The 20,482-nt window shown below is 40.1% G+C and overlaps 1 protein-coding gene across 1 annotated transcript in view; it reads left to right on the plus strand.

Moving 5' to 3' along the window:
- The first annotated feature begins 1,768 nt into the window (after positions 1–1,768).
- LOC127622729 (voltage-dependent calcium channel subunit alpha-2/delta-1-like) overlaps positions 1,769–20,482 on the plus strand; it is a 123,198-nt gene continuing 104,484 nt past the window's right edge. The window contains exons 1-3 of the mRNA XM_052096781.1: positions 1,769–2,082; positions 10,138–10,219; positions 10,355–10,471. Coding sequence (XP_051952741.1) covers positions 1,961–2,082; positions 10,138–10,219; positions 10,355–10,471 — 321 coding nt within the window. The 5' untranslated portion in view covers positions 1,769–1,960. The remainder of the gene's footprint in view (positions 2,083–10,137; positions 10,220–10,354; positions 10,472–20,482) is intronic.

Below are 20,482 nucleotides of genomic sequence, written 5' to 3' on the forward strand. Positions count from 1 at the left end.
AACTGACATTGTGGAGACCCTTAACTAAAGAGAGGATGCACACATCAGATGCTGTGTTAGATGCGGGTTGGAGCTGTTTGGGAGGTGTTTTATAGTAAAAAATAAACATTTTATATTACATATGTTTTGCATTTAAAGACATTATATCACATTTAATATAGACTCCAGCAACTCGTTTTTATCACAAATAACAAATAATAATAACAACAGTTTTAGCACACACACTTATAATAGTAATAATAATGATGTATAAAATATAAATATATTATAAAATAATACATAATTTTATTATTAACATTTTGCTTGTAAAGTAAAACTAATAAAAACGAAATAAAATATTTTGCTTTTAAAGTAAAAATAATTAAAAATAAATAAAATATTTTGCTTGTAAAGTAAGTAAAACTAATAAAAACTAAATAAAATGTTTTGCTTTTAAAGTAAAAATAATAAAAAAAATAAATAACATATTTTGCTTTTAAAGTAAAAATAATAAAAAAATAAATTATTTATTTGCTTGTAAAGTAAAAATAATTAAAAAATAAATTAAATATTTGCTTGTAAAGTAAAAATAATTAAAAAATAAATAAAATATTTTGATTTTAAAGTAAAACTAATAAAAAATATATAAATATTTTGCTTTTAAAGTAAGTAAAACTAATAAAAAATAAATAAAATATTTTGCTTTTAAAGTAAAAATAATTAAAAAATAAATAAAATATTTGCTTGTAAATTAAAAATAAATAAAATATTTTGCTTTTAAAGCAAGTAAAACTAATAAAAAATAAATTAAATATTTATTGTAAAGTAAAAATAATTTAAAAAAATATATAACATTTTTGATTTAAAGTAAAACTAATACAAAATAAATAAAATATTTTCTTGTAAAGTAAAAATAATTAAAAAATAAATTAAATATTTTGATTTTAAAATAAAACTAATACAAAACAAATAAATATTTTGCTTGTAAAATAAAACTAATAAAAAATAAATTAAATATTTGCTTGTAAAGTAAAAATAATTAAAAAATAAATTAAATATTTGCTTGTAAAGTAAAAATAATTAAAAAATAAATATAATATTTTGATTTTAAAGTAAAACTAATACAAAATAAATAAATATTTTGCTTTAAAATATTTATTGTAAGGTAAAAATAATTTAAAAATTAAATATTTTGCTTGTAAAGTAAGTAAAACTAATAAAAAATATTTGCTTGTAAAGTAAAACTAATAAAAAATAAATACAATATTTGCTTTTAAAGTAAGTAAAAATAATTACAAAATAAGCAAAAATGTTTTGCATTTGTTATAGCCTGGAGCAATACATCTTTGTACAACTTCAACAATAACAACGCTACTTTTATTATATAACATTTTAGACATATTTATATAAGTTATATGAACATAATTAGTATCCAACAAGAACAACAATAATAATACAACTAGTCTTATTTTAAAAATGTATATGCACCGATCACTACTCATGCAAGAAAACATCTAGGCTAAGTGCCGGAGCCTTTTTTGTTGTGTTTCAGGAATGTGTCGCGTGCGTTCTTAATTGATTTCAGGTGGGTGTTGCGTGTCTTCAAGAAGCATGAGAGGAAAGAGAGAGAGGGGGACAGAAGAGAGGGTTGCATTGCATGAGGATCCGATTAAAGATAGAAGGCTATTGCTATGAGAGAGAGAGAGAGAGAGAGAGAGAGAGAGAGAGAGAGAGAGAGAGAGAGAGAGAGAGAGAGAGAGAGAGAGACGCTGATTCGGGGTTATTGATCTATCCCTCCCTCTGTATGGGGTCAGTAGTTCGTAACATCAAGCGGTGCGTAAAGAGAGATCCGAATGGACACCCATCACCAGTCCCATCCGTCTGTGTGTGTCTAGCCTGATGACGGGTGATCATCAGATTAAGCAGCAGCAGAGCGACACGTTTTTATCTCTGGAGGAAAGTAACTGTTGTGGATCTCTATATGACGGTGCGCGCGAGATCAAGCGATCTGATCATGAATCCGCACAGAATATCTGTTATGATGCTTTTCTTCTTGTCTTCTGTTCATGTCTCGAGCCCATCGCAGTTCCCCAATCCGCTCATGTAAGTATTTTGATGTGCCACTGTTTTTAAACTGTTGATTAAGAGGCATTATTCTTAAAATCGAGCCTCTCTGTTTGGAGATGTATAACTGTAAGTTTGTGTAATTCAGCTGTGTGCATGTGAGCTTTCTCTGGCACGTTTGTTTAAAAACGGTCTAACAGGAATAATCTGGGGTTTTGGCATTTTTGGCATGCAAATTACCACAAAAAATATTTTTATGAAGAAAAAAAAATATATATATATATATTTTTTTAAATTGTATGTGTTCCAGTGAGACACTTACAATGGAAGTCAATGGGGGTCGATCCCTAAACATTAAAATACTCACTGTTTCTAAAGTTTAGACACAAGACATAAACAATATGTGTGTTAACATGATTATAGTGTGATAAAATCACTTACTAACCACATCTGTGTAAAGTTATAGCCAATTTTGCAATTTTGTTGCCATGACGACGTAGCGCCTTAAACCCATTAAGCGATTTTATCACACTAAAATCCATTTTATACCAACACACTTTCATGGCGAAATCATCAGGATTCGTACGACTTTTCTAAATTTGGCTTATTCATATGATATCGTGCGACTGCACGCGACAGTCGCACAATATCACACGACAATGACTCGCTTCTGTCACGCACAACAGCTTCTGATCATGTTTACACGCTCAAATGATGGGTTAAGTTTAGATAAGGGGTTTTAGATATTAGATGTAAAGGATGTCTGGCGACGTCATCGGCTGTAGTGAAAGTCGCAGGAATTGAAACGAGTGCAGTCGCACGATATCATACCAATTGGTCAAACGACTACCAGGGGCCCTTGACTACCAGGGGCCCCACGACAAACAGGGGCCCTTGACAACCAGGGGCCCTACGACTACCAGGGGCCTTTGACTACCAGGGGCCCTACGACTACCAAGGGCCCTTGACTACCAGGGACCCCACGACAACCAGGGGCCCTTGACAACCAGGGGCCCTACGACTACCAGGGGCCCTTGACTACCAGGGGCCCTATGACTACCAAGGGTCCTTGACTACCAAGGGCCCCACGACAACCAGGGGCCCTTGACAACCAGGGGCCCTACGACTACCAGGGGCCCTTGACTGTGGTGCCCTGGGCTTTAAGACTGCGTGATTTGTTTGGTGACCCCCCCCCACTTGAAAACCACATCAAGACCCCCCCCCCCCTTTGCAAGTCATAATCCGTCCCTGTTCATGTGTGACCATATTTTAGATTTCTGTATGAGATGTGCCACTAATTGTCTGCCTATGACTCTCATCACACTTCATTGTCATGCAAAGTTCAAACTTGAACATTAAAGCTTATTCTGGAGAAAACGTTAATTCTGCTGGACGCTGATTCTGTATGTCACAACAATAAAGCCGACAACACAACTGTGATATTAAAGTAACAGTCGATGTTATGAATTCAGCTGAATGATTGAGGAGGCGGCGGCGGCACTTCGGTACATGCAGTGTTTTCCATGACTGATTGGTTGAATGACAAATGGCTTCCTTTACCAATGTTTTCCATTATGTGCTGTGTTTTATGAACACTGGTGGTTCCATTTCCTCAATGTTGAAGTGTTCATTATGTTAATGGTTATTGGGCGAATGATCTTAAAGGTCAGGGCTCTTGCCTCCTGTGGTTTCCATGTCACTTTTACAATCTCTGCAATCTTTTCCCAGATTTAACAGCGCTTCTCTTAGAAACATCATATTTATCTGGAAAGGGGGTTGTACTTTTAGTAATGTACTTATTTTGCCTTACTAAAGGTTTCCGGTTGATTTCTCCAGTCTTGCTTAAAGAAATGTACAGTATTGCCACTGTTCATGTCTTGTATAACAGTAGCTACTATACAGAAATGCACTGGTGTGTTTGTGAAGGACTGATGTGACCAGACATGGTAGAGAGTAGCAAGACCGCAATTCTTTAGTTGGTTTAGTATTGCAATCCTATTGAAGTTCTATTGAAAATCTTGTTGTGAACTCTTTCTGTATTTAACCGTTGTGCATCAATAAAAAGTTACTTGGAGGTCTTTCAATGCTTTCAATGAGTTAACCAACATCAGTCCTGATCATAACTACCAAACATTCATTCATTTTTAGGATTTTAACTCTTTAAATAATGCCACTGTTGTACACACACTCACTCTCACTCTCTCTCTCACACTCTCTCTCTCTCTCTCTCTCTCTCTCTCTCTCTACACACACACACACACACACTCCACTCTCTCACACACACACTCTCTCTCTCTCTCTCTTACACACACACACACACACACACACAAACTCACACTCTCTCGCTCTTATACACACACACACAAACACACACACTCTCTCTCTCTTATACACACACAAACACACACTCTCTCTCTCTTTCTTCCACACACACACACTCTCTCTCTATTACACACACACACACAAACACACACACACTCTCTCTCTCTCTATTACACACACACACACACACACAAACACACACACACAAACACACACACACTCTCTCTCTCTCTTACACACACACACACACACACTTGTCCTAGTGTGATTAATTGAACCGCTAAAGGCTGAAATCTTCTTGTACTTTCAATGAATGTATAAATAAAACCGCTCATACATATGTTGAGAATCATTCTTGACATGTTGTATCATATGACAGGGCAGAGCACTAATCTACTGTGAATATGGTTGCCTCCCGTACAATACAGGGTCGTCCCGTATTTAATAGAGCCTGACCGATATGGGATTTTAGATGGGAAAAATTCACAGATTACCGATATGGTGGCCGATATAGTTAATTTTTGAGCTGGAATGAAACGGACCTTTTCTATGTGGATTGTGCACCGATTTTGCGACTATATGTCTATGCAAAGGTACTCTGAAGGCTTGTTTATTAAATAATCTCACCAACTAGGTAACAACGTTGTATGAAATCAACACTCAACTGACACAATCCACCACCGCACCGTTGTCTGCTAAGCTGCAAATTTGCCTTTCAATCTGCGACATTACTGACTGCACTGACAAACTATAGCTGGCTAACACAACAAACAGATGTGATAAACATGAGTGACATGGTTGTCATGGACAGGGTTAATGTTATATTAGTTATATTGAAAAGGGAAAATGATGGGGTCATTTTTTATTAACTCTCAGTATGTATTTCAAAAACTAGTTAGCAACTTACCGAGAAGACACCGCTTAACACCGCCCTGTCTGCAGAACCACTGTCCCTTCAGCTCTGTAAACAATGGAGTCGGTTGAATCAATACGGGATGCGATTTGTCCCGTATTTAAGCGTGTCAGATGGCGTAACGGTGAAATCATTCCAGATCTTCAATTTAACATTTATATAATTGGAAAATATGCCTACGGTGGGTAAGGGACCGTCTGAAAAGTCCACACATTGGGCTAAAACTGTGGAGGTTTTTTTTTATATATAAATGTTCAGTAAGATCAAACATAAAGACAAGTACAGGTGAAGGAAAAAAATTTATAAAATGAATAAAAATTATAAAAAAAAAATTCAAATATGTATAAACCATCCAAAATGTATAAATAAATAAGATAAAGACAAATCATTGGAAAAATGTAAATAAATATATTTTTTGAACTTGTGTTTTTTTTTTGTTTTTTAACAAGTCATTGGTATTAATAAAGCATTAAAAACTCAATGCATTTATTGCTAAAACTGTAGAGGATGTGGTTACATGTTAACATGAGTTCAGTTTGATAAAATCGCTTCTTATCTGTGTAAAGTGATATTCAATGTTACAACTTTGTTGTCATGGTGATGTAACGCCGGCAAATCCTGTAAGTGATTTGATCACACTGAAGACATGTTTACACACATAATGTTCACATCTTGTGTCTATACATTTGAAACGGTTTGTATGCTAACGTTTATGGATCGGCCCATTCACATCCACTGTAAGAGTCTCACTGGAACACAGATTTTTTTTTTATTTTTTTTTAGGGATGTTGAAAATATTTTTGGGGTGATCAACATTATGCAAGAAATGTGTCAAATGTGATTTAAAATTAAGAGGAAATAGAACTTTTCTGAAGTGGATATTTTGGATAAGCATGATCCTAATTTATTAATTTATTAATTTATATTTATCCTGCGATTTCAAATGTATTTGCATTTTTAAGTTGACAGATATTGCACTATAATTATTGCTCTTATACCTACACGATGGCACTATAACCCCCGGGCCCTTTTACCCCAAATGTACCCCCTCGCCACCTTTTAAGTAAAAAGAAGAAACAATAATTTGAATAAAAACAACCTTCGCCTATTATTTCTTTTCACATAAATTAGACTGCATTAATATTCAATGAAAATACATTTCTTTATTTTTAAACTTGATGCATTTGTGAAAAGACAAAAGGTAACTTTCCGTAAGGTGTGCCGTTTTAGTCCTTTAATGAGGCACTTCTGGTAGATCTCTGAGAATTTGAGTTAATAATGTCTTACTCAAACCTGGACAACATTACATGCCCTTGTGTCATTTGCAAGAATTGAATGGGTTTCCTAGAATCGATTTGAGCATCATTGTACAACATGTATTGAAAGGAAAAAAAAAACTATTTCACATGTATTAAAACGTGTTAAAACTATTATCTTCATAGGCTTGTGCAAGATAAAGCAATAATTCAAGAATAACGTATATATGTAAATATGTATATATGTACTTTTGCATAAATTGATTCATGCATAAATGCAAAGAGACAGTGGCGGTTCTAGAGGTGTGGACCCCACCCCCCTGACAGAAGCATGTCCCGCCCATGTGACCCCCAACGACAGAAGCATGTCCCGCCCATGTGCCCCCCAACGACAGAAGCATGTCCCGACCATGTGCCCCCCAACGACAGAAGCATGTCCCGCCCATGTGCCCCCAACGACAGAAGCATGTCCTGCCCATCTGCCCCCCCAACGACAGAAGCATGTCCCGCCCATGTGCCCCCCCAACGACAGAAGCATGTCCCGCCCATCTGCCCCCCCAACGACAGAAGCATGTACCACCCATGTGCCCCCAATGACAGAAGTATGTCCCGCCCATGTGCCCCCCAACGACAGAAGCATGTCCCGCCCATGTGCCCCCCAACGACAGAAGCATGTCCCGCCCATCTGCCCCCCAACGACAGAAGCATGTACCACCCATGTGCCCCCAATGACAGAAGTATGTCCCGCCCATGTGCCCCCCCAACGACAAAAGCATGTCCCGCCCATGTGACCCCCCAAACGAAAGAAGCATGTCCCGCCCATCTGCCCCCCAACGACAGAAGCATGTCCCGCCCATGTGCCCCCCCCAACGAAAGAAGCATGTCCCGCCCATGTGCCCCCCCCCACAGAAGCCTGTCCCGCCCATGTGCGCCTCCCCACTCACTTTAGTAAAGATTTATTCACACCAGTTGCTCAGCAGAACATCGAGTTAAAGAACGTGGGACTTCTTACCCCTTGTAGATTTATTTTACAACATGAAAACCGACCGTACTCGGGAGGAAGCATTTATTTGAGCTAATTTCGTTCTCCCCAGAATCTTACATGGCCTCAGCAGCAAGTGTGCTCTGTAATGGAGCTTAGACCACAAAAGCTTGCAGTGGCTGTGTTGTGTTCCCCTGTCAGCCGAGTGCTAATCCTCAGTCTGTAAAGGGATTAAATGCTTTATTATGGGGAAGCCGAGAGAAATCTCTGAATGGACCTGGGCAATAGATGTGAATGAAAGGCTCAGGTTCACTGGAATAACTCATTATGACCATTAACTAATTACTAGAACAGACAATTGATCAGCTGCCCAATTTCTTGTGACTCGGCATGATCGTTGGATGGCTTTTGACTCAAGATAATGTCTCCGGGTACCTTAAAATGCATGCAAAATGAGCCTGTGCATATGATGAAGAGTAAAGGTGAATGCATTGTAATGCCTTTATAGTACATCTTATAATAATTGCATTTTTAGTCAATTATCTTTTACAAGTAGCAATATTTCATTAATGAGCGTGTGCACCAACAACCCATCCAAGCCTAGTTTTTGCCTTGCCCCGATTCACTACGGTAAGTCTACAATAGAGAAGTTTATTTGGAGCTGTCAGGATGGATTTGGGCAAAATCAAAGGCAGACGTCATTCGTCCTTGCGTGATTACATCACATCCGCTCAGAAAGGAGGTCCAGCTGTGGCGCGACTCGCGTGAGTGTCGGAGAAGCGGGAAGCGAGTGCAACAGCTGTTCAGCGGCGCCGTGAAATCACCTGCTTGCATGTGAAGCAACTAAGACATGTAAACGACTGGTCACGGTTCGTTTTATGTGCCATTTGAGTTACTACAATAATAGGCCGGTGTGCAACAACGGTTGGCATAAAGATGCGTTTGAGCTCATGATGTTAAAGTGCTTGTCTGTTTCATTCTCCTTCTCTCTCCTCAACAGCTCGCTGTAACTTTTAACAGTCTTTTCTAATTATTAACGACACATATCAATCAAACTAATATCATATACCTTCTCCGAATATGCACATATCTCGTTTATACCAATGTAATAAACCAACCTCACAAAACTTCAGCAGATCCAGCGCTCATTTTTGTATTAAAGCAAATGTTCTAATAGCCTCTCCTCAACAGTTCAGTCATTTTTCTAATGATAAAAGGCAAATATCAATACATCTTCTATTATATACTATTTGCAAATATGAGGATGTTTTGCTTAAAAAGATATAATTCACAGACCTCATGAAAACCCAGTTGTTACGCAATCGCCCGCATGTGGTGGTGATGTCACTCTGCTTACGTTTAATGTATAATTTACCGTCTATAAATGTAATTAATGTTAACAAATGAAACATCTGGTCAAAGGTCAAAGGGTTCAACATTGATATCCGATCTCTGTTTCACGATATTAATCCTCCAGAAACAGTAATTGAGTTATTTGTGCAGGAGTACAAATGAAAACATGCGATATCAAAACGGGACTTTTATTATGAAACAAGATCGCCAGATGAATCCAGTTCAACACACTTGGGTTAATCGTCCATGACAAGCGTTCATTAAAAACACCCAATAGCACTTTTTGGCCATAAAAATGATAAATGTGAGAAATATTGATATATTATTCTCCATTGTTTACATGAGATCTCGCCTTCGTCATCGTTCTTCATCAAACTGCAATCTGAGCAGTATTCATGTTGTAAAACTGTTTATGATCTGATATATTAGAGTCTCATAAACAAAACCAGCCCGTCTCCAATGTCTATTTTTAAAAATGTGGCGTAGTTTTATTCATAATAGTCGAGCAGTGCCGTCAGATTTAGTGCCGTCTTGAGAGGCGGAGCTTAATTTTACTCTGAACCCTTCCAGAGATTTTACAGAGATTAAAGCGGCAGGAACCTCATTTATTATTCAATCATCTTCAGATTAGAAACGAAACTTCTTTAGACTCGTGACTTTGTATTTCTGGGTTGTTTTGGCGCTTATTATTGTTTTTAAGATGATAAAAACATGTTCAGCACAAAATATTTCCATTACTATAAACTTCAGCTTCTCTAACTTTATAAAATAACAACATATATTAATTCTGAAACTTGTGAAATAAACCCCAAATTGTCTTCTTTCAATAGACACCACAACTGTGTCCAAACTCCAAAGAGTCCCGTAAATACAACCATTTCAACTTCAGGTCGTTTTCCTGGTTAGTGCTCAATAAGGGGCGTTCATCAACAGGTTAAACTGTCAGGAGATGATGCTTGTGCTGGATCCACGAGCGTGTGAGTGCAACTTGAAAGTAAAAGTGCTTCACATGTGCTGTGATTTAATGTCATATTCACTATACACTAAATGTACAATTGGATTTATTCTGTATTTTTGGAGTAAATGTGATTGTTAATGCGCACATGTCATCCATGGCTGCTGGACTTATGTAGCTGCCTCCAATACTGTTATTGAGCTCCTTCATAAAGACATTATTGTGTATGTGGAATTTCCATCATATTTGTTTACCCTGGAGGTATGCATATAGTTTGCATTTATATGTTTAATATATGTGTTTGTGTTTGCAGGATAAAAGAGTGGGTAGATCAACTACAGCAGGAGCTGGTGTCTCTAGCTGACTCAGCCAGCGCTGGAAACCATCTGAGACAGGTCAGAGGTCAAACGACCATCATGCCTACTGATGTTTGTGTATATTCATGTACATTAGAGAATTCATGAAAGCCTGCTTTCTCAAAATAATCATTACTGTTACTTCTCTAACGAGTGTCTTCTCTGTTATGATAGATCTTTATGGATAATCAGAATTATTTCACTGTGGAAACAAACAACGCAGCACAGCTCGTGGAAACAGCGGCACGGAATATAGAGAATTTTTTGAAGAAGCGAGCCACGGCTCTAGAGGTAATACCATCCTGTTTTATTCATGACTGTGTTCCACACGAGGAAGGATTGTCTGTCATGCTATCGGTCTGTCTGTCAATGTATCTATTTATCTATCTGTCTGTTGTTCTATCTATCTACCTACAGTATCTGTCTGTCTGTCTGCCATTCTACTTGTCTATCTACCCGTCTGGATGTTTGTCTGTCTGTCTATAGTTAGTTTGTTAGTTCCATCTGTCTATGTTTATATGGAGTTGGCCAGATGCCTCACAGACAGCAAAATAAAAGTACATCTACAGTACCCCCTTAGGGTGCTCATACTGACCTGCATTTGATCTAAGCTCCAATCATTACGTGTGTATTTTTGTTTGTGTGTGCCTGCCAGCTGGCATAGCCTTTGTACGGCACAGTCACAGATAGATGGATGGATGCCAGCGGGTTATAATTGATTTTAGTCTATGAAGGTTTCTGGGTGTTTGAGTCCACTGCAGATGTTTTGGGCTTTCCCCTGTTCACTGATGCCAGCCTGCAGACCTGGAGGGGGTTGGCATTGGTGCCATGGTTGTGTCTGTGTGGTGTTTGTCTGCTTGTGGGTCCATTATCATGCATTGGAGGTCTCAGCAGTGTCGGGCAATGATTGTATTGGTTTGTGTGAATAATGTTGTTGTCTTTGCGGAGAGAGAAAATTCGGCAGCACAGGCCAGACAATCTTTAACCGGTTTTTGGTTATTCTGATGTTCTATTGGACATTTTAGTTGGAGGAGTAGCGGTGTTGTACAAGCGCATTAATAGCAACATGGACAGCGCATTACATCTACCGGGCTTCCAGCTCAGCTGTTCAGAGCGGATAACACCACCGAGTTAACGGGGAAAACGAGAGGCGGTGGAACATGTTTTTACATCAACGAATGTTGGTGTACAGATGTAACCATGCCGAAGAAGATGTGCTGTCCTAATTTAGAGACACTCTTCATGAACTGCAAGCCTTTCTACTCGGAGTGCGAGTTTTCCTCGTGTATTCTTGTGTTTATTTAACAGCTGGCTGATCACGTCACAGACATGAAACAACAATACCCCAGTCTCAACTATTATTAGCCTTGGAGATTTTAACAAAGCAAATCTAACACTTGAACTGCCCAAATACAGACTGCACATTACATGCCCTACCATAGACAGAAATACACTGGATCATTGCTGCACAAGAATGCATGAAGCTCTTTCCCTCGAGCAGCTTTGGGACTTTAACTGCACTCACTAATTGGAGTGTTTTTGAGGCTGCAGCCACAGACCTGGATGAGCTCCCGGATATTGTGACATATCAGTTTCTGTGAGGATATGTGCATGCTATTAGGACTTATTTAACATACAATAACGACAAACCTTGATTTACAGCATAACTCATGCAGTCAGGCCAAAGAGGATGCTTACAGAAGTGTAAGGCCAAAAACACACTGACAAAGGAGATTAGAGTGGCTAAAAGGAGCTATTCTGAAAAGCTTAAAAAACTGTTTTCAGCTAACGACCCTGCATCGGTGTGGAGAGGCCTGAAGGACATTACCAACTACAAGACACCATCCCCCAACACTGTAGGAAACCAACAACTGGCTGAAGACGTGAAGACACCCCACACCCGCTCTGATCTTCACACATCTCCGGCAGGATATGACGATTCCGAGTACAACTTCTTCGGACCGCCAAATGGGGCTTACGCCAAAGAGAGACGTTAGATTTCTGTTTTATAATCATCAAATAAATGTAATCTTAAATTTCACCCAAGTCTTCCTGATAGAACTATATATCTGTATATAAAATATTCGAACAACATTATTGCTGTATTATACATTTCTCTTCTTTATCTCTTATATCTTTTTTTTTTTTATTAATTTTTATGTCACTATATGTTTATATGGTTGTGTTCTCTTTGCACTGGAAGCTTCTGTCACCATGACAAAATCCTTGGTGTGTGAGTGAGTGTGAGAGAGTGAGAGTGTGTGTGTGAGTGAGTGTGAGAGAGTGTGAGAGAGTGAGAGAGTGAGAGTGTGAGAGAGTGTGTGTGTGAGAGTGTGTGAGTGAGAGAGTGAGAGAGTGTGTGTGTGTGAGAGAGTGAGAGTGTGTGTGAGAGTGTGAGTGTGTGTGTGAGAGTGTGTGTGTGTGTGAGAGTGAGAGTGTGTGTGTGTGAGAGAGTGAGAAAACACGCTAATGCACAAATGAGCAAAAGAGCGATTGCTTCACTTCTGTGGATGTGGACTTTAATGTGCAACATTAAAAAACACTTTTTCTGGATTTGAAAGAGAAAGTCTGTGCTCTCTCTCAACAACATTGCCGTCAAAGGAGTTCTGTTCTGTCTCCGTGGTAAAGCATATAAGGGCCTGTTGTTGAAGTCGAACAATTTAATAATATCGATTTCTGGTGCATGAAAATCGCTACAATATCGTGAGGAAAAATATTGCAATGCTTCTTTTTTGCTCCTTAGTTTGGAACGCCCAATTCTCACTTCTTAGTAGGTCCTCGTGGTGGTGTGGTTACTCACCTCAATCCGCTCCTGAGACTGTCAATCCGTGCATCTGATCATGTGACTCGTTGTGCATGACACCGCAGAGACTCACAGCATGTGGAGGCTCATGCTACTCTCCACGATCCACACACAACTCACCACATGCCCCATTGAGAGAACCACTAATCACCACCACGAGGAGGTTACCCCATGTGACTCTGCCCTCCCTAGCAACCGGCCCAATTTGGTTGCTAAGGAGACCTGGCTGGAGTCACTCACCACACGCCCCATTGAGAGTGAGAACCACTAATCACTACCACGAGGAGGTTACCCCATGTGACTCTACCCTCCCTAGCAACCGGCCCAATTTGGTTGCTAAGGAGACCTGGCTGGAGTCACTCACCACACGCCCCATTGAGAGTGAGAACCACTAATCACCACCACGAGGAGGTTACCCCATGTGACTCTACCCTCCCTAGCAACCGGCCCAATTTGGTTGCTAAGGAGACCTGACTGGAGTCACTCACCACACGCCCCATTGAGAGTGAGAACCACTAATCGCCACCACGAGGAGGTTACCCCATGTGACTCTACCCTCCCTAGCAACCGGCCCAATTTGGTTGCTAAGGAGACCTGACTGGAGTCACTCACCACACGCCCCATTGAGAGTGAGAACCACTAATCACCACCACGAGGAGGTTACCCCATGTGACTCTACCCTCCCTAGCAACCGGCCCAATTTGGTTGCTAAGGAGACCTGACTGGAGTCAATAACCACACGCCCCATTGAGAGTGAGAACCACTAATCACCACCACGAGGAGGTTATCCCATGTGACTCTACCCTCCCTAGCAACCGGGCCAATTTGGTTGCTAAGGAGACTTGTCTGGAGTCGCTCAGCACGCCCTGGATTCAAACTCGCAACTCCAGGTGTGATAGTCAGCATCAATACTCGCCGAGATACCCAGACCCCCAAATATTGAAATGCTTTAACATTTAGACCCCCCCCCACCCAGAATGATTAGGATTTGTATTACCATAGTTTGGGTTTTCCTGTGTTTCTGCTATAGTTTTACTGTCAATATCATGGTTAAGAGATGGTGACTCTAGTAAAAGCATGGTACATTTTTGTGGTTTTAGTTTTACTACTAATACAATAGTTAATCTGTGGTTACTATGGTTACTATGGGAAAACCAGAGGTAATTTCCACAAGGGATGGATACAAGTATTGCGAGGGAACACAATACTGTTACAGAAAATAAATTGCCTCCCTGTCCTCTTAGTGGATCCGTCTTGATATGGATGTCGAGCACATACTATCATGGTGACAGTATTCCACACGGTAGGCTGCTCCGTTGGATAGCTCATCATTCTGTGCACTGTATACATTCCATATAGTGCAGCAAAGGTACGAGTAGTATGTTATACTAGACCGAGACAGAGGGATGTTTGGACTGGTCTTCTCCCCCAAACATTTCACTTGAAAGGGTTCACTTCTATTTTTTTAGCTAGACCAGTTAAACACCAGCCTGGCCAGTCAGCAAGACTAGCTAGACCAGTTTAAACAAGCTAGGACCAGAAAACCAGATGGTTTAACAGCATGAAGGCGGAGTGTTTTATTTAACTTCTCAGAGCTGGAGTGATGGGTGCATCTGAAGTTTTATACATCAATGCCGTATATGGAAATTAGCCTGAGCCGCTAATGAGGTTATTTGCTATCCTGCTGCAATTGTGTGTAAAGGCTGTTTTTGTAAACGGTGTTGATTTGCTGTTCTTCGTATTTCGAGTGTTTGCAAGGCGAGTACTGTGCTTTGCAATTAAGTGGTGCTTGCAGTGGCATCACAATTACTGCTGTTTATTCTTCGGGTTCGTGATTTGAACAAATTGGTCTAGAAGAACCAAATCTCCATATCGACATTTCTGCTAAATGATTTTGACATGTCTTGTTGTACGTATCACAGCAGTTTCCTGGTGAGATGAACACTATAGAGGCGCACTCAAATCGGCAGATTATCAGTGCATAAACACTTACTTTTCACCCTGTGAATCTGTGATCTTATGACATTTAACCCCCCTGTTGTGTTTAAATTTGGGGGACCAAAAATGACATTGAAACTCGATAGTGCATTAACCTTAACCTCGTCCATTTGGGAGAACATTAAACTCGCTGTTAGCGCCACACTGTGGACATTTTGAGCCAATGGACTGCCTCGAATTTATAAGATCGATGGATTTGAACTAAGTTTTAGACTTTGGCGTTTTAAGTCATCTTGAATCGTTTGTGCTGTGGACATGAATGAGACCTCAGATCATGCAGCTTGTTGAGACGATACGTGCCGTAACTATTATAAGACTATACACTTAAGATTTTCACCTGGCGGATGCTGAAAATGCAGTTTTATTGACTTTTTCAGACTGACCGTTTCATTGAGTCAAAGCTGCAGGAATTATTGCGTTTAATTGTACTCGTTCTCTATAACCGTCTGTCTGGCAGCGCTCCATGATTCTTCGGCTGTTTTGCAACCGCTTCCTTGAGGAAATGCAAATCTCGTTTTCCACGTTCCTTCTCCATTTGTGTCCAATGATTGATGAAAACTGTAACTGCAGACATGTCCTCGCTCCAGTCAGCTGACTAGATAAAGAACTGGTTTAGAATCCCTCTCTCTCTTTCTCTCTCAGTCTTTCTCTCTCAGTCTCACTCCCTCTCTCTTTCTCTCTCACTCACGCTTTTGCTCTCTCTCTCACTGTCACTCACTCTCACTCTCTCACTTTGTCTCTCGCTCACGCTTTTGCTCTCTCTCTCACTGTCACTCACTCTCACTCTCTCACTTTGTCTCTCGCTCATGCTTTTGCTCTCTCTCTCACTGTCACTCACTCTCACTCTCTCACTTTGTCTCTCGGTCATGCTTTTGCTCTCTCTCTCACTGTCACTCACTCTCACTCTCTCACTTTGTCTCTCGCTCATGCTTTTGCTCTCTCTCTCACTGTCACTCACTCTCACTCTCTCACTTTGTCTCTCGCTCATGCTTTTGCTCTCTCTCTCACTGTCACTCACTCTCTCTCTCTCTCTCTCACTCCCTGTCTTTCTCTCACTTTGTCTCTCGCTCATGCTTTTGCTCTCGCACTCACTCACTCACTCACTCACTCACTCACTCACTCACTCACTCACTCTTCAATTTCACAATTTAAAAGTACTTTATTGGCATGATTGTGTTTACATACAATATTGCCAAAGCATTAATACACAAAACAGATAATGACAAGACAAATAGAGAGAATTAAAATAAGGTGCCAGGTAATGAATCAAATAAAAATAAAAACTATAATGACAATATACAATATAAAATAAAATATGCATTTAACACGACATTATGAACATAAGAGAATAAAAGTACTGTGAATGAAGTACACTCTCTCTCTCTCTCTCTCTCTCTCTCTCTCTCTCAATTCAATTCAAATGAGTTTTATTGGCATGACAAATTGTACATTGTATTGCCAAAGCATTTATATGAGCATGAAAAATAACAGAGTAGAACAAATTCTGTATTGAACAAAATAAAAAAAATAAAAATCTCTCTCTCTCGCTCACACTTTCTCTCTCTCTCTTTCTGTTGCACCTTTGTCAACACCGACACAAACCATCAGCCTTCTCAGCCCTGGCTTCTGTGATGTTCTTTAATAATGCAGATGAAACACCGTGTGGCTTGTTTTCATGCTCGACAGGAGCGGGAGGTCTGATGTTTGTGCATCACATGTGGTCCACAGGTCCGTCACCTCAGTTTCCCCCTTATTACATTGTGTTTTTAAGAATCACAGGTTCCTTTCTAGGTCAACAGCCCCGAGAGGTTTCAGTGCAACACTTAAGCACAACCCCTCTGTTGTTTTCTGTTATGCTTGTGAAATATGTTTAAATGTGGTGCTTTACCAATAAGATCATCTCCTGCACGCGCACAACGGGGTGGAAATCTTTGTAGTTAAATGAGCGTCTGTGCTCAAGGGACTTGTCATTTTAGACATGTTTGATCCATCTGAAGGGGATGTTGTGGATGAGTGCATGGCATACACACGCACACACACATAGTACATTATATCAAGGTTGTTACAATCGACAGCGTTTGTGGCATAATGTTGATCTGTTTTCATTATTATTAGTGTATTTATGTTGCATTTAAGTGATTGTATAGACTGTGGTACCAGTGCTGCTTATCCAATTTCCCAAGTGGGACAATAAAACACAACTGAACTGAACTGACAATGGAAGTCAATGGGGGCTGATCCGTAACCGTTAAAATACTCACTGTTTCAAACGTATAGATACACATACGTAAACAATGTGTGTGTTAACATGATTACAGTGTGGTCAAATTGCTTACTAGCCTATTCCTCGTAAAGTTATATCCAATTTTACTACTTCGTTGTCATGACGACATAACAGCTTAAACCTTAAACTCCTAAAACGAGAACAATAATTACGATTTAAACAACTTTACATTGACTTCCATTGTAAGTGCCTCACTGTAACCTAAAGAAAAGGAGGGATGAGTCGAAATATATATATTTTGTAGTCAATATCATGTCTCAATTAAGCTTAAGTCTTGATTAAGCTTGACTTGTATTGAACCCGGAATGTTCCTTTCCGAGCACAAAGTAGATGTTGAGTGCAGAATGTTAGCCTCAGTCACCATTCACTTTTAGTGCAACTTTTTGCCTAATATCTGTTTTTGTGCTCACAGTGAAGAAAGTCACACTGATTTAGAAAGACATGATTTTAATTTTAGGGGCGACAATCCCTTTATGTTTCCCAAGACAGGGATCAAATGTCATCTTGTTAATTTCAACAGCCCACCTTCGTGTGTGTGTGTGTGTGTGTGTGTGTGTGTGTGTGTGTGTGTGTGTGTGCGCGCATTTGTGTGAAGTTTACCGATCCAGCGGTCTGCTTGCCTGAGACGAGTCTGATCTCGACCCTGCGTTTGATCCTGCCTGCTTCAACATGTGTTATTAAACCGTCCGATCCTCCCCTTGATGCTGAGATAACCAGCTTCCAGCCTGCCGCACTCATCCAGGGGCGTGTTGATGCCCATCAGGTCGCCCTCTTAAGTGGGCGTAGAGCGCCGCAGGCCTGGTGGTGCCCGCTGGGCTTCATAAGGGACCTTTCCACCTTTCTTTTGGCTCCATAAATCCCATGACTTCAAATTGTTTCGGATGCATCACCAAGACCAGACGTCACATCAATATGTTAGTGTTTGCGGCTCACGCCCACAGCCCAACATTTCTTCCTAATTAAAAGGCATTTCTTCCATCTGTGTGATGAACACAGAGTTTTTTTTGTGCACAATTATTTCCTCTATACTGAGGAAGTCTAGACAGAGCAGCCAGTGACATGTTTACGGCCTAATTAACAGGCGTTTCTTGTATCTGCATCAAATGTACAGATTTTCACAAGTTTTCCTGTTTTGAGGTCCTAGAGGAGAATTTCTGCGTATGCAATGGATATATTTGTCAGGAGGGCTTCTAGGGATTGCATTTGTGTTACGTTCATTTTGTCAGACGGAGGAAATTGTAATGTTAAAGTAACTGTTATCTACAGAAAATCATGGTGAATAATTCACCCCTTCATGTTCCTGTTAATAATAGATGTGATGCGCTTGTTTGAGAATAACTATTGTTCTACCAGGTGAAATTGCTTTGTGTGAAAGAGATGGATCGCTACAATCATCCCGTGTTTATCTGGCAAATGTTTAATGAAATGTCTCTGAAGTTTCGTTTTGTCTCTGGGTTCAGTAGAGAATAAGACGATGGTTTAAGCTGTCCTTGAGGCTAGCCAAGCTAAAAAAGTGGCATCAAACCCAGTCTGGGAGACCAGTGAAGACCAGCAAACCGTCTAAGGCTGGTCTACACTGTTTATTCAACAAGGCTATTAGGGTGTAGAGTGTTTATGATGTAAGAATTACTGATAGTGATCAATAATAATATCTGTTTGCTCCGCCTTGAACATTTTATGTTTATATTTTGTGTGTGTGTGTGTGTTAATTTCGAGTAACTGTTATTTTAAAAAAGTGTTTCCACAATTTGTATGCATTTTTATATCATTTATTACTATTGAGTTTTACAATAATAGTGGTGGTCTAAAGCACATAACTGGTAATCAGAAGGTCACTGGTTCGATCACCACAGCCACCACCATTGTGTCCTTGAGTAAGGCACTTAACTCCAGGTTGTTCCGGGGGGATTGTCCCTGTAATAAGTGCTCTGTAAGTCACTTTGGATAAAAGTGTCTGCCAAATGCATAAATGTAAATGTATTGAATCAACAATCCAATACATAATCCTTGATTGCTAGATATTCAAATATTCATAAGCCGATTAAAAACCCATATTCGTTCACCACTTGTTCAAATGTGTGATAGATGTATATATTAGCAATGCTAGTTAACCGGTCATTATTTTGATATTTGTACATTTTTGGCATTATCAAATAGAGCACAACAGTGCATAAACGGTTTGAATCCAGGGCGTGCTGAGTGACTCCAGTCAGGTCTCCTAAGCAACCAAATTGGCCCGGTTGCTAGGGAGGGTAGAGTCACATGGGGTAACCTCCTCGTGGTCACTATAATGTGGTTCTCTCTCTCGGTGGGGCGTGTGGTGAGTTGTGCGTGGATGCTGCGGAGAATAGTGTGAAGCCTCCGCATGCACCACACGTCTCCACGGTAACACGCTCAACAAGTCACGTGATAAGATGCGCGGATTGACTGTTTCAGACGCGGAGGCAACTGAGATTCGTCCTCCACCACCCGGATTGAGGCGTGTCACTACGCCACCGTGAGGACTTGGAGCACATTGGGAATTGGCCGTTCCAAATTGGGGAGAAAAGGGGAGAAAAATGCCCCCGTAAAAAACAGTGCATAAAACGTTTTGGGTCCTATTTTAAGAGCACTTGCGTTAAGCGCAGTCATTAGGCATGTCCATGAAGTGTTGGTATTTTCATGCAATGTTGCACGTAGTCTATGCGCAAGTTACTTTGTCAAAATTGCCCGTGAAACGCACAGGCTGGGGCAATTCAATTCTGCAGTTGTCTCCAGTTATTATTCCACCATCTGCATCCTATTATAGTTTTATAAACAGTAGTAGTAATTTAAGATGACATTTATTTTATGAATGTAATACAGAAATGTAATGTCTCTCTTTGGCGTAAGCCCCGTTTAGCGGTCCGAAGATGTTGTACTCTGAATCGTCATATCCTGCCGGAGATAGGAGGCAGGGGTGAGGAGCCTACCCCCATGCGGGACGGGACTCAACAGGTGGTGGTGGGCTGGAGGAGGTTGCCGTGTTAGCACACTGAAACAGCAATGTGATATATTGTGAGTGAACTTATAAAGAGTGGCTTGCATGTGATTGGCTAGGAGTTATCAGCTAATGGTGCGATGATGTACAGCTGCTAGTCTTCCCGCTGGTTTCCAAACGTCTAAGCGCAAAGACCTAATTCTCAGGAAAATAGCAAAAGAACGACGAGTCAGCGTACAGAGAGGAGGCTAACGGACT

The sequence above is a fragment of the Xyrauchen texanus genome, chromosome 29 (assembly GCF_025860055.1).
Source record: "Xyrauchen texanus isolate HMW12.3.18 chromosome 29, RBS_HiC_50CHRs, whole genome shotgun sequence".
Taxonomy (NCBI): Eukaryota; Metazoa; Chordata; class Actinopteri; order Cypriniformes; family Catostomidae; genus Xyrauchen; species Xyrauchen texanus.